Source organism: Phacochoerus africanus, chromosome 15 (assembly GCF_016906955.1).
Source record: "Phacochoerus africanus isolate WHEZ1 chromosome 15, ROS_Pafr_v1, whole genome shotgun sequence".
NCBI classification, from domain to species: Eukaryota; Metazoa; Chordata; class Mammalia; order Artiodactyla; family Suidae; genus Phacochoerus; species Phacochoerus africanus.
The window spans coordinates 50,921,443-50,935,770 of record NC_062558.1 but is presented as its reverse complement, the minus strand read 5'-3'; the positions used below and the strand labels follow the sequence as shown (position 1 = coordinate 50,935,770).

Sequence of the window (14,328 nt, the reverse complement as noted above, 5' to 3'; positions counted from 1 at the left end):
AATAACAAGGATTCTCTTTGCTCTAGTTTCCAGTCACGTGTTCCTCTCCTCTGAGCCTCACCAGAAACACCTTTAACATTCATCTTTTACCAGCATTCTATTTCTGATGACATCTGTGTTCCCTAAGGTGACGTGCACTTTCCCTACCAGTTCCTTCCTTCCTTTGAGTCCTGAGTGGCAGAGCATTTACCATTCATGCTTCCAGCAGCAGCATTTCATTCCTTGTTGCTTGGCTCGCTCTTGCCTGCCCCTTATTTCTTGTGAACTGGGTGTTAGATCAAAAGAGCACAGTTTGGGAGGTCTTGTTAGCAAGAATATATCTGAGGTGGTGCCTCATGTTTGTATTTATTATGTGTATTGTAGTGTTACATTTCTGGGTGTCTCGATTTTCCCACAAGGCCACAGTTAGTCAGGTGTTTAGAGAAGGACCACCTGACTCTTATGAAGCTTCCCATCCGTTTGTCATCTGATTAACTGGACATTGCAGAATGGTAATTGTCATTAACCCTGGCTTTCCTTCCACACTTAATTAGGGGGAGTTTTCCTGCAAAGAAGGGTTTGCTTTTGTCAACTAGGGCTACATGGTTGCTTGAGAACACAGCTGTTTGGGACCACCAGGAATCCTTTCTTATGGAACTGCTGCCCATGGTACCGGGGGCAAGGAACAGGGCCTGGGGACAGGGAGAGGCTGCTTTTCTTCCTGAGTCACGTCCTGAGCTTGGGCTCTGCATCCAGCACGGAGTTTTAGTCCATTGCAGCCGTTCATTCAGTGCTCACCCAGTGGCCGAACCCAAGCACAGTCCTGTCCCTCCTGGGGCCCCTTCTCACACCCTCTTTGTCGTTGTAGCTTGCTTGCATCTCGGCCCAGGATCAGCCATTGCTTAAAGGAGCCCTGGTTCCTTTTCGAGGGTGAAATGGTATTTGAAGCAAGCAGTGTGCGCACAGGGCTGCTCATGGCTTCTGTGCCTTTTCGTGAACAGTTTTAAAAATAACGGCAACCTCAATACCCCATAATTTCACATTGATATTTCTAGTTCCGATTTAATCATATTGGGTTTTACTTTCATTTTATTTCTTTTTTTTTTCTTTTTTTTCTTTTTGACTGCACCTGCAGCATGCAGAAGTTCCCGGGGCAGTGATCGAACCCACACCACAGCAGTGACCCAAGCTGCTGCAGTGTCAATGCCGGATCCTTAACCTTAACTCGCTGCACCATGGGAGAACTCCTTATTTTATTTATTTATTGATTTATTTATTTATTTATTTATTTATTTATTTATTTATTTATTCTTTTGTCTTTTGGGGGCTGCACCCACGGCATATGGAGGTTCCAAGGCTAGGGGTTGAATCAAGCTGTAGCTGCCAGCCTTCACCACAGCCACAACAATGCAGGATCCGAGCCGAGTCTTCGACCTACACCACAGCTCATGGCAACGCCGGATCCTTAACCCACTGAGCAAGGCCAGGGATCGAACCCGTAACCTCTTCGTTCCTAGTCAGATTCGTTAACCACTGCGCCACGACGGGAACTCCTACTTTTTGTTTTTTAAAATGATCAAAAATCTTTTCCCTGTATGATTCTTTTTTTTTTTTTTTGTCTTTTTGCTATTTCTTTGGGCCACTCCCGTGGCATATGGAGGTTCCCAGGCTAGGGGTCTAATTGGAGCTGTAGCCATTGGCCTATGCCAGAGGCACAGCAACACAGGATCCGAGCCGAGTCTGCAACCTACACCACAGCTCACGGCAACGCCGGATCGTTGACCCACTGAGCAAGGGCAGGGACCGAACCTGCAACCTCATGGTTCCTGGTTGGATTCGTTAACCACTGCGCCACGACGGGAACTCCCCCTGTATGATTCTGACACCAACTTGATGTCACTTACATGTTTCAGTTAATTTGGCATTTTTAGGAATTCTACTTTTTTCTTTTGATTTTGTTTTTATCTTCAGTGTGGTGAAAGATTTATGTACTTCCAGTGTGGAAACCATAAACAAGAGACGAGTCTCACTTCCAGCCCAGTTCCTTCAACCTCGAAGGGTTTAAAACTGTGATGTGAGCATTTCTTTTTGCAGATATAAAGCAAATATACGTGTTCAGATTCCTGTCTTACCCAAAAGGTATACACGTGTAGTGTGTAACATAAGACTTACTGTATTTTACAGGGAGCATGTGTGCCCCACCCCCTCCACATCTGTGAGGGAAGACAGCCTCCACCCTTGCCCCTCGTGCAAGATATGTCCACGTTAGGCAGAGCTTGTAAACTCTAGGACGCTTTTTTCCACATTTCTGTCTTCTCATCTACCAACCAGTCAGCTGGTAGTACCTGCCTGACTGGGTGGTTGGAAGAATGAAGCTTGTTAATTATATATAAAGTGTTCAGAGCTGTGCCTAGGTGCCTGGCCCCACATCAGTGCCGGCCTGTGAGCTGGTACTGCCTGCATCTGGGCACTCGCACTTACGGTGTCTAGCCTGGGAACTGATAAATGCCGAGGGAAGATAAGGGAGGGACGTGACCTCAGCCCTTTCCTGGAGCAGTTGCTGGTGCAGGGGTGGGTACCTTGGAACAGAAGGGGTACCATAACCTATTTGGATGGGGGCTGGGAAGTCCTAACATGGGAGTGAAGAAGCCTACCTGTGGGGAGGTCAGGGCCACAGTTGGGTCCACAGACCTGCATTCTCCACCTTCAAGTTTTGCTGGGTGACTGGCCATTTGCAAGAATTACGAGAACTTGGAGATTATTTGACCCACAAGAACACCCCCTGGTGGCAGTGTGGCTGACTGCTCCCTGTGCCGACTTCTCCTGCCAGGTGGTGCTCTCACCTGCCCTCCCCACCTCAGGCTTTCTCACACTGCTCTGACCCCCAGAGCCTCCATTGCAATGGGGAGCATGGCAATGGGACTGCAGTATGGTGCCTTCTGCTGACCTGCCTCTGAATGCTCCATCCTGGTTCTGTGTCAAGGGCTTTGGGGACACACTCCTGGGCCCTAATCCCTTTTTACTGTATCTTGTGTCAGAGTGAAAGTGTCTGGCTGTTTTTTTCTTTTTAATTGAAATATAGTTGATTTATAATGTTGTATTCGTTTCTGGTGTACAGCAAAATGATTCAGTTATACATATGTATGTATCTTTCATTTTCTTTTCCATTATGGTTTATTATAGGACATTGAATATAGTTCTCTGTGCTATACGGTAGGACCTTGTTTATCCATCCAGTATATAATAGTTACTATCGCTAATCCCAAACTCCCACTCCTTCCTTCCCCCATTCCCCCCCTGCCTTGGCAACCACAAGTCTGTTCTTTTTTTTTAATTTTTAAAAATTATGGTTGATTTACAATGTTCTATCAATCTCTGCTGTACAGCAAAGTGACCCAGTCATATGTATATATACATTCTTTTTCTCATACTATCTTCTATCATGTTCCATCAAAAGTATTTGGGTATGGTTTCCTGTATTGTATACAGCAGGACCTCATTTCTTATCCACTCTAAATGTCGTAATTTGCATCTATTAACCCCAAACTCCCAGTCCATTCCATTCCCCTCCCCACCCCCAGCAACCTCAGTTCTGTTCTCCATGTCTGTCTGATTCGGTTCTGTAGATAGGTTCATCTGTGCCATGGTTTAGATTCCATATATGTGATATCATATGGTATTTGTCTTTCTTTTTCTGACTTGACTTCACTTAGTATGAGAATCTCTAGTTCCATCCATGTTATTGCAGTTGGCATTATTTTATTCTTTTTTAGGTATTTGTCTCTTTCTGACTTATTTCACTTATGGAGACAATCTTTTGAGTCCATCCATGTTGCTGTAAATGGCATTGTTTCATTTTTTATGGCTGAATAATATTCCCTTGTATAAATATACCACATCGTCTTTATCCAGTCATCTGTTGATGGACATTTAGGTTGCTTCCATGTCTTGGCTATTGTTTTTTGTTTGTTTGTTTTGTTTTGTTTGTTTGTTTGTTTTTGTCTTCTTGCCTTTTCTAGGGCCGCTCCTGCAGCATACAGAGGTTCCCAGGCTAGGTGTCTAATCGGAGCTGTAGCTGCCAGCCTACGCCAGAGCCACAGCAACATGGGAACTTACACCACAACTCATGGCAATGCCAGATCCTCAACCACTGAGCGAGGCCAGGGATCGAACCTACAACCTCATGGTTCCTAGTCGGATTCCTTAACCACTGAGCCACGATGGGAGCCCCTGTCTTGGCTATTATAAATAGTGTTTCTGTGAGCATTGGGGTGCGTGTATCTTTTCAAATTAGGGTTTTGTTCAGATGTATGCCAGGAGTGGGATTGCTGGATCATATGGTAACTCTATTTTTAGTTTTTTTGAGGAGCCTCCATACTGTTTTTCGTAGTGGCTGTACCAGTGTTTGTTCTTAGCAACAGTATAGGAGGGTTCCCTTCTCTCCATACCCTCTCCTGCATTTATTGTTTATGGACTTTTTAAAAAAAATTTACTGTAGTTAATTTACAATGTTCTCTCCATTTCTGCTGTACAGCAAAGTGAGCCTGTTATATATATATATATATGTAAAAATAATATATTCTTTTTCTCTTATTATCTTCTATCATGTTCCATCACAAGTGATTGGATATAGTTGTGCTATACAGTAGGAACCTCATTGCTTATCCATTCTAAATGTAATAGTTTGCATTACAAACTCTCAGTCCTTTCCATTCCTCCCCCTCACCCAACTGCAAGTCTGTTCTCCGTGTCCATGAGTTTGTTTCTTTTCTGTAGATAGGTTCATATATGCCATATATTAGATTCCATATATGTGATATCGTATGGTATTTGTCTTTTTCCTTCTGACTTCACTAAGTATGAGAATCTCTAGTTCCATCCATGTTGCTGCACATGGCATTACTTTGTTCTTGTTTATGGCTGAGTAGTAGTCCATTGTGTATACATACCACATCTTTTTAATCCATCCACCTGTTGATGGATTAAAGGTTGTTTAATCCATTTAAAGGTTGTTTCTAGGTCTTGCCTATTGTGAATAATGATTCAGTGAATATAGGAGTGCATGTATCTTTTGGGGGTTTTTTTGTTTGTTTGTTTGTTTTGTCTTTTTGTCTTTTTGTCATTTTAGGGCTGCACCCACGGCATATGGAGGTTCCCAGGCTAGGGGTCTAATCGGAGCTGTAGCTGCTGGCTATGCCAGAGTCACACCAATGCCAGATCCAAGCCATGTCTGCAACCTATACCATAGCTCACGGCATTGCTGGATCCTTAACCCACTGAGCAAGGCCAGGGATTGAATCCGCAACCTTATGGTTCCTAGTCAGATTCATTTCCACTGCGCCATAGTGTGAACTCCCATGTATCTTATTGAATGAAAGTTTTGTCCAGATATATGCCCAGGAGTGGGATTGCTGGATCATATGGTAGTTCTATATTTAGTTTTCTGAGGTACCTCCATACTGTTTTCCATAGTGGTTGTATCAATTTACATTCCCACCAAGAGTTCAGGAGGGTTCCTTTTTTTTCCACACCCTCTCCAGCGTTTGTTATTAGTGGACTTATTAATGATGGCCATTCTGACCAGTGTGAAGTGGTCCCTCATTGTAGTTTTGATTTGCATTTCTCTAATAATTCACAATGAGCATTTTTTCGTGTGCCTGTTGACCATCTGTATGTCTTCTTTAGAGACATGTCTGCTCAGGTCTTCTGCCCATTTTTTGTTTGTTTGTTTATTTTTTGTTTTTTGTCTTTTTCTAAGGCTGCATCTGTGGCATATGGAGGTTCCCAGGCTAGGGGTCAAATCGGAGCTGTAGCCGCCAGCCTATGCCACAGCCACAGCAACATGGGAACCGAGGCGCGTCTGCTATCTACACCACAGATCATGGCAATGCCAGATCCTTAACCCACTGAGCGAGGCCACGGATCGAACCCACAACCTCATGGTTCCTAGTTGGATTCATTAACTACTGATCTACAATGGGAACTCCCCATTTTTCATTTGTTTTTTTTTATTTTTTGTTGTTGTTTTGCTCTTGAATGCTTTTTATAGACTTTTTGCTTTTTAGGGGGCACATGGAAGTTCCCAGGCTAGGGGTCAAATCGGAACCACAGCTGATGGCCTACTCCATAGCCACAGCAATGCAGGATCCAAGCCATGTCTGCAGCCAATACCACAGCGCACAGCCCGACCCACCTGAGCGAGGCCAGGGATTGAACCTGCATCCTCATGGATACTAGTCAGATTCGCTTCCATTCCGCCACAATGAGAACTCTTATTTATGGACTTTTAAATGATCTATTTCCTTTTTTGTTTGTTTAATTTCTTTTGGCCACACCCACAGCATACAAAAGTTCTCTGGTCAGGGGTCAAACCTGTGTCATAGCAGCAACCCAAGCCACAGCAGTGACAATGCCTTAACCCTCTGTGATGCAGGGGAACTCTCACCTGGTTGCTTTTTAAATTTGCTTCCTCTTGTTTCACCTTTTATGGAAATAGAAAAAGCTTGACAAATTCTTTTAACATTTCCCTGACCCCAGAGATGGCCAAGGCCTTAATGAGCCGTCAGATCTTGGCAAGCTCCCCGTCCTCATCCCCTCATCCTCAGCCACCTCGCTTCTGAGCTTCCATTAACCCCCACTTGCCACCCTGTAGTCCTTCAAGGACAAGCCTTGTCAGGTGGTATGGGGGAACCCCTTTCTTCCCAGAAATTGGTGGGGGCTGTCAGGAGTAGGGAGTGCCGACCTGCCTCCCATGTGTCTCTTTGCTGCATCAGAGCCTCACTGCTCTGCCCTCTGTTCCTGCTCCATGGCCTCCCCAGGTCTTTCCCCCATGTTTTCTTCTGCTGATTCCCTGGCTGAGAAAACAGTGCTGGGTGAAGTTAGAGATCCAGGAGGGCTTGTGAGGGTTAGAAGCTGCTCACACTGTTAGGTTTGTCTGAGACCTCCTTCGTGGGTTTCCCATAGGTTCCATTTGTCCTTGGGTTCACAGGTTGTCCCTGGGGAGTCCCACTGCAGGTGCCATGGCTGGTTCTGGGCTGTGTGGTGGGTCCTTGAGCAGACTCAGTGTCACAGTGAGTTAGGAGGGGGTCATCCGAGTGGGCAGGGTGAAGGCTCTGCTCTTTCTGCCTGTCTTGCCAGAAGGATGGTCTAGCTTCTCTGAAGTAAGGTTGTATTTATGAACGTCCCTTCATTGACCCCAGGACACACAGTAGTGATTTCCCCAGAATACCCGGGAGTGAGTGTCCTTGGTTACAAAAAGGACAATCAGTGGAAGGCCGGTGCTGCTGGGCAGTACCAGAAACCCGGCAGCTGGAACCAAGAGGGCCCTGGGCAGCAGCCTTCACCTGCCTCCACTGAGAGGCGCCATGCCTTCTCCTTGGCCTGTGCAGCACATTAATGCAGATCAACACAGAGTTTCGAAAAGCATAGCCAGGGCGCACGTCCAGATTCGCAGGCAAGTGCGACGTCAGCAGTGAGAAAGCAACAGGCCAGTATTAAAAGCGAAAGTACTTTGGTACAAATAGAGCAAAAACAAAAGGGGCTCGCGCAGGCCTTCTTCTGAGACGCTGTGTGACCTGGGGCCGGTCCCACGGCCCCCCTTGAGGAAAGAGGGTGCCTGAGCCACTTTCCAACTGGCCAGGGAGAGAAGCAGCTTCCAGTGTCTCGGTACCTCCTTGATTTTCTGTGTCTTTGTGCCTTTTGTTGGCCTACAGGAGCTGAGTGTAGGGCCTCTCCCGGGGAGATGGCTTCCAGGAGGCCGGGGGGACGGCACCATCCCTGCCTTCGGGAAAGGTCCTTCATGGCTCGCATGGGTGGGAGGGGTGCCACTCAGGCTTACTTCTTTGTCTGGGATTAAACTGCTTCCTGTTTTTACTTTTAGGACGAATACCTTTCCCTGGTGGCCAGGCTCATTATCCATTTCCGAGACATCCGTAAGTAACACTTCACGTCTCCGGGTGGTTGTGGCCACAGTGCCTGAGGCAGGATGTCTGGGTTTGTTTCCACCTTTCCCATCCTCCCAGATCCTCAGCCTCAAGCATGCTGATCTTGGCCCAGTGGAAATGTTAGCATCCACGTGGCCTGCACCACGCTCTTGTTGCTTGTCTGTTCAATGTCCCTTTCTTTCTTTTTTTTTTTGTCTTTTGTCTTTTTTTTTTTTGTTGTTGTTGTTGTTGTTGCTATTTCTTGGGCCGCTCTCTTGGCATATGGAGGTTCCCAGGCTAGGGGTTGAATCGGAGCTGTAGCCACCGGCCTACGCCAGAGCCACAGCAACGCGGGATCCGAGCCGCATCTGCAACCTACACCACAGCTCACGGCAACGCCGGATCGTTAACCCACTGAGCAAGGGCAGGGACTGAACCCGCAACCTCATGGTTCCTAGTCGGATTCGTTAACCACTGCGCCACGACGGGAACTCCTCAATGTCCCTTTCTGAAGAACGGCTGCTTTTATCTCTAGGCAACTCTTAAATAAGCAGAGTCTGCCCTGGAACAGACTCTTCCTTCCCTAATTGTTGGTTTTTCTGACGGAGGCTGGACCTAAGTGTGTTCCTGTCAGGCCGGCAGCTTCAGGGACCAGCTTCTTCAGGGCCTTCTGCAGCCCTGAGGCTCTTCAGGGCCGCTCTGTCATTGCAGCCGCAGCCAGGGACCCACCTGGCTTTTGTATGTTCCTCCCACACCTACAGACACTGATGTCCCTGAGTGGCCAGTCTCTAATGGAAGGCGGTCTGGCAGGTGCCCTGGGGTTTCTCCCACAGTGCCTCCTTGTGGCCTACGTGTGTGACTGCAGTGGACGGGCTCCTCTCTGTACAGCCTGTCCCTCGGGTGACTGCTGCCCAGGGTCTAGAGGCATCTGGATCTTCTTGTCAGTTTCTCAGACAACGGGAGCTGTTGGGGACTCCAGAGCCCCTGTGAGGCTATTAGTTCCTTGCACACTAATTTCTTACCAGAATGGTCAGCAAGATGTACTTAACTTGCTTTCACTTTTTGCCATGTTTGGGAAGGTCCCATGGTGTTTGGAACAGGAGGAGCTGCAACCAGAAGCCTGGGGAATGAGCAGCCTGGCCGTTACTCCGTTTGTCCTGGCAAGGGCTCTGCTTATCAGGCTGGTTGGCCTATTTGGGAGCCGGCGCTGGCATGGCAATGCCCATAGCTGTCCCACCACTGGGAGAGGGTGGAACTGGCGTGGCAGTTCCCCACCTCTGCTGAGGCTGGTTGGATCCCACCTCTGGCCAGCCTTGGACAGATTTCGTTTCCTTACCCAGAAAATGGGGGTGTTGCCTCCCCAGAGTGGGCCTCCTCCTGGGGTAGCTCTTAGCCATGGGGCGGTTCTGCACTCTTGCCGCAGGCCTCCTTGTGTGTCAGTGCTGCCGGGGGTGGGACACACACATGTTCACACACAAACACACGCTGAAGCTCTGACGTTTGTTTTGTCTTGTTTCTAGGCAGGGTCAGCTCGGTTTTAGCAAATGACCTCTGGGCAAATGCCTTTAGAACTGACTTAGCATGGAAATATGTGGTTATATAAAAACTATTTACTTTTTTTTCTTAATATAGATAACAAGAAATCTCAAGCATCTGGCAGTGGTAAGAGTTTCTCCTTTTTGAATTAAAGTTTTTCCCTGACCTTGGATGCGGGGCGCGGGAGTGAGGCTGTGGACACGTGTGTGCCTGAGGTTAAGCTGTTAACTGGAGGAGGAAGTTCCCAGAGAGGAGACCTCGGGTCCGTGAGAACTGCCAGTTCCCGGCCCGAGACCCACCTTCTTCCCGGCAGACATACCGCCCCATCCCGCTCCCCCAGCCAAATGATGAGGGCCCACATGATTATGGCCATAGCGTCTAACGTGTTGAGCTCTTGGGGAGAGGATGGTTATGGCATATGCACCATAATACTCTGCAGTGGTATTTCTTAAAGGATAGCTGTGAATTCACTTCTTTTTTTTTTTTTTTTTGGTCTTTTGTTGTTGTTGCTATTTCTTGGGCCGCTCCTGCGGCATATGGAGGTTCCCAGGCCAGGGGTTGAATTGGAGCTGTAGCCACCGGCCTACGCCAGAGCCACAGCAACGCGGGATCCGAGCCGCATCTGCAACCTACACCACAGCTCACGGCAACGCCGGATCGTTAACCCACTGAGCAAGGGCAGGGACTGAACCCGCAACCTCATGGTTCCTAGTCGGATTCGTTAACCACTGCACTACGACGGGAACTCCTGAATTCACTTCTTAAGTTACAAAGTTTCTTTCTAAGTTAAGAATTATCATTTTTGTAATTTCAAGGTTCTGTCACATGGGAACCCTGTTGATTTAGCCCTGGTCTCACTGAGTGAGCCCAGCTGCCAGTGAAGGGGTTTAGCAGAGCCCAGTGGCCAACCAAGCTCCGACCTTTGAGGCGAGAAGCCAGCCTGGCTGTTTGTCCTGCTGTCAGGCACCCAGGCTTGCTCACTGAGCTGGCTGTACCTGCCTGGGGTCTCCTGGCACGTGTGGTGATTGCAGGCCTCCCGGGGCTGGAAGAAAGTGAAGATCAAGTGTGCTTGGCCAAGAGACTGAGTTCTTGGCATTGGTACACAGGGCCCTTGGGTACCGAGTCCCATGGCGTGGTGTGCTGGCAAGGCCACATCTGCCAGCAGGTGGCTGTTTGCTGTTGTGGCGAGAGCCCTGGGCTCTGGTGCTGGGTGCAGCTTTGCTCAGCTAAGTCCACTCCACGCCGGCCAGCCCCACTGCACCCCTTGCACTCTGCAGACCTCTTGCACACACTGCACCCTTTTCTCGAGGCCTTTCCCGAGAGCTCCTCCTCGGTGGGGTCCTGCCCAGGCTTAGCAGAGGTGGGCTGCTGGTGTGCAAGGACGGCACTCCCATACTCTGGCCCCAGGCTCTTGCTTACTGTGCAGGGGGCCCTTGTCCCTTGTTTTCTTTGGAATCCCAGCTGTGTCTCAGTGCGAGGAGTGGGTGACCAGTGGGGCTCATTTGCTTCTCACCGCTGGGGCTCTGGCACAGGTTGGTGAGGGTGTGGGGTGTGCTTCCTGCCCAGGAGGACTCAGGGTAGGAGGTGTCCTGGTCCCTGGCCTCTTCCCATTTGGGGCATTGAGGGAGTTGACCCTGGAGGTGGGAGGACACGTGTGCTTGATTGCGTCTTGTCTGCATTGGTGGGTGCTGCCCTGAGACACTGTGCCCTGTGCTTCGCAGACCCTATGAATGCGCTACAGAGCCTGACCAGCGGGCCTGCTGCAGGAGCGACTGGAATTGGCATACCTTCTCGGGGCCCAGGACAGCCCCTGGGTGGTATGAGTGGCCTGGGGGCCATGGGGCAGCCGATGCCGCTCTCAGGGCAGCCACCTCCCGGCACTTCAGGGATGGCCCCCCACAGCATGGCCGTCGTGTCCACAGCAGCCCCACAGAGTGAGTACCACACGTCTCAGAACCTGCCGCGCTATGCAGACGCGCTGTGGTCCGTGCTGAGGGCGGGGTGGGGAAGAGCAGGGAGAAGCTCGGCCTCCCAGAAGAGTTGGGGCACCGGAGCCCTCTGCCCAGGGGTGGGGGAGGGCTTGTGAAGTGGGGGAGCTGGGGACGCCATCCAGGGGGTTGTGCTTATAGTCAGGGTAGAACCAGTTCTGTCTTGGTATCCTCGGCCCTGAAGCAGTACTATTGGCACCCACAGCCCCCCGACCACCTGATTTGGGAAGCTGGCTCTTCTAGAGCTGCCCTGGCCACGGGCCACCCTTGCATTGTGGCTGCAGCCAGGTTGCTTCCTGATGGACACACCCAGCCCTCTGCGCTTCTCTGCAGGGCACCCCCTCATCTCCTCCACTTGCTGCTCAGGCTGGGCAGGCCTGCCTTTTCTTTCCAGAACCCTCTTGGTGGACCTTTGATACTAGACATTTGTTCAGTACTCTTTTCCTTATAAAACTTTTAAAAACGGTTTGAGTCACAGAAAGGTACAGAATAGTGCAGAGAGTCCTACATGCCCCTCCCCCAGGTCCCCCAGAGAAACATTTTAGCCCAAATCACCAAAACCACAAGGCCATTCTCTCCAGTAGACTTCTCACAAGGGACTGGGCTTTCCCTTGCACGTGCACATGTATACTTCTGTGAGGGTCTGTCACTTGTAGAATGGCGTCGTCATCCTCACCGGCAGGCAGTCACGGCACCTCCTGATAATTGCACCCGCCTTCAGCTCCCAGCCTGGCAACCGCTGACCTGTTCTCAGCCTCTGTGATTGTCCCATTTTGCAAATGTTCCATCCATGGACCCATATGATATTTGACTTTTGGAGGCTGGCATTTTTCACTCTGCCTATAGTGCTCTTGAAACCCTCCAGGTGGTGTCAGCCATTCTTTCCTCCTCCTTGCGGGGTGTCGTTCCCTCTTGGTTTGCTTATCCAGGCACCCACAGAGGACATTTGGGTTGTTTCGATTTGGGCTGTTACAGGTAAAGCTGCTGTGACCACTCAGGTAGAGGTTGTGATATTTCCATGTGTTTTGTCACACATCCTTCTCAGGAACCTGTGACGGGGGGCGGCAGCCACAGCCTTGAGCACAGTCCTCTGTGTCCTTCTGCTCCCACCACCCCTTCCTCCCAGAGCTTCGTTTCTTCTCCCTATTGACATCTTGCCATCTGCCGCTTTGCTCATTGCATGGCTCTTCATTTCGAGCTCCTGTGTCCTCTCTCATCAGCACACCTGCCACACACACACACATGGGGTGGCTTTGGAAAGGATGCTCAGTGTCTGCTCTGGCTGGCTCCTTTCTACGTTTCACCCTGGTGTACTGGTTGAATTTCGTTTTATCACAAACTTAGATTTTAGAATAAAAAATAGTTTCAGAGCGTATGAGTTCAGAATGCTCCCATGGTGTGTGTCTTGCATTCTTAGTCCTGAGACTATGTCACTTCAAGGGTGAAGCTTTGGTGGGCTGCCTGCATTCCCCCCAGTCTGACCTTGGTCCACATCCTATTTTCCGACTCTGAGGGGCCTGGTGTCCTGTGTATCACTAGGGAAAGTTGACGTGGTTCTCTGCTTTCATATCCTGCTGCTGCCTCTGCCAGAGACACTCCCTCCCCACCTGTCACCTCTTGCCACCTGGCCCACCTGAAGTAGGTGTGGTGGCCCGATGGGCACTTGCTACGCCTTCCTGACACCTTTTCCAAATAACACTGTGTGATTAAGGCTGCCTCAGACCTTAGTTCCTTGTCCCCAGAGTGTAGGTCAGAGCTTTGGCCAGGCCTCTCATAGGCAGTCCAGAGCCCTCTGTGGAGCGTTTATTTTAAGCACCCCAAGGCCAGGTGTCCCTCCCTGTGCGTCTCCACATCTGATTATTATCTGCACTCCTAGAAGTGTGTCTGCTCCAGGTGACCTGGCTGAGCCACAGGAAATGCACACTGCTGACTAGAGGCTGGGCTGAGGTGCAGTACTTTGAACTCTATGCATTTTTGTTCCTTGATGAGTTTTTTATCATGTGCCTTTAGAACCAACTTTGAAAATAAGCCCTATTTCTGGCTGGCTGAGAGGCTGGGTGCTGAGGAGCCCTCCCTCCTCCTGGATAACTAGATGCTAGGTAGGCTGCATTGTGAATTGCCAGGTTGGCAGAAGGTGGAGGAAGGCAAGCCTGTGACCCCTCTACCCTGGATTTGCACTGGGGGCCTTGGTGTTTGTTCCCAGCTCCCCCAGAGACCGGGGTAGATTGGAAGAGAGTGCTTCCAGTTCAGGCCTGTGGGAGTTGCAGGCTAAGGCCAGGTAGTGAGCACATAAAATTGGCAGCAGGAAGGGAGCAGACACACTTCTAGGAGGAGCGTAGATAATCAGATATGGAGACGGCACAGGGACACCTGGCCTTGGGGTGCTTAAAAAATAAAGGCTCCCTGTTCCCTTTGTGGCTCAGTGGTTAATGAACCCATGCAGGGTCCATGAGAATGTGGGTTTAATCCCTGGTCTCGCTCAGTGGGTTAGAGATCCAGCATTGCTGTGAGCTGTGGTATAGGTCACAGTCGAAGCTCGGATCCCTTGTAATGTGACTGTGGTGTAGGCCAGCAGCTATAGCTACAATTCGACCCCTAGCCTGGGAACTTTCATATGCCGCAGGTGTGGCCCTAAAAAGCAAAAATTAAATAAATAAATAAATAAATAAAGGCTGGACTTTAAAGTGAACGAGCACCATGATGCTGTATCAGGAGTGACCAAGCAGATTTTAAAAGTAGCCAAGTAGAACCTGACCTGAAAGGGGAGAGTGTGGGTGAATTAGACAGAGCTGAAGAAGAAATTTGTGAGCTAGAAGCTGCATGTGGAGATGTTACCTAGCTTGTAGCCCAGAGAAGAGGCCTTGGGAAGCAGGGGGTGAGAGATGCGGAGTATGAGATCAGGT

General features: G+C 49.5%; 1 protein-coding gene across 5 annotated transcripts in view; it reads left to right on the top strand.

Annotated features, from left to right (window-relative positions):
* MED15 (mediator complex subunit 15) overlaps positions 1-14,328 on the top strand; it is a 57,220-nt gene that overhangs the window by 27,124 nt on the left and 15,768 nt on the right. For 4 of the 5 annotated variants that reach the window (XM_047762293.1, XM_047762291.1, XM_047762296.1 and 1 more), the window contains exons 3-5: positions 7,859-7,910; positions 9,534-9,563; positions 11,159-11,371. In XM_047762293.1, coding sequence (XP_047618249.1) covers positions 7,859-7,910; positions 9,534-9,563; positions 11,159-11,371 — 295 coding nt within the window. Of the gene's footprint in view, positions 1-7,200; positions 7,645-7,858; positions 7,911-9,533; positions 9,564-11,158; positions 11,372-14,328 lie in introns of those variants that run through there. The other variant, XM_047762295.1, reaches the window with a different exon arrangement.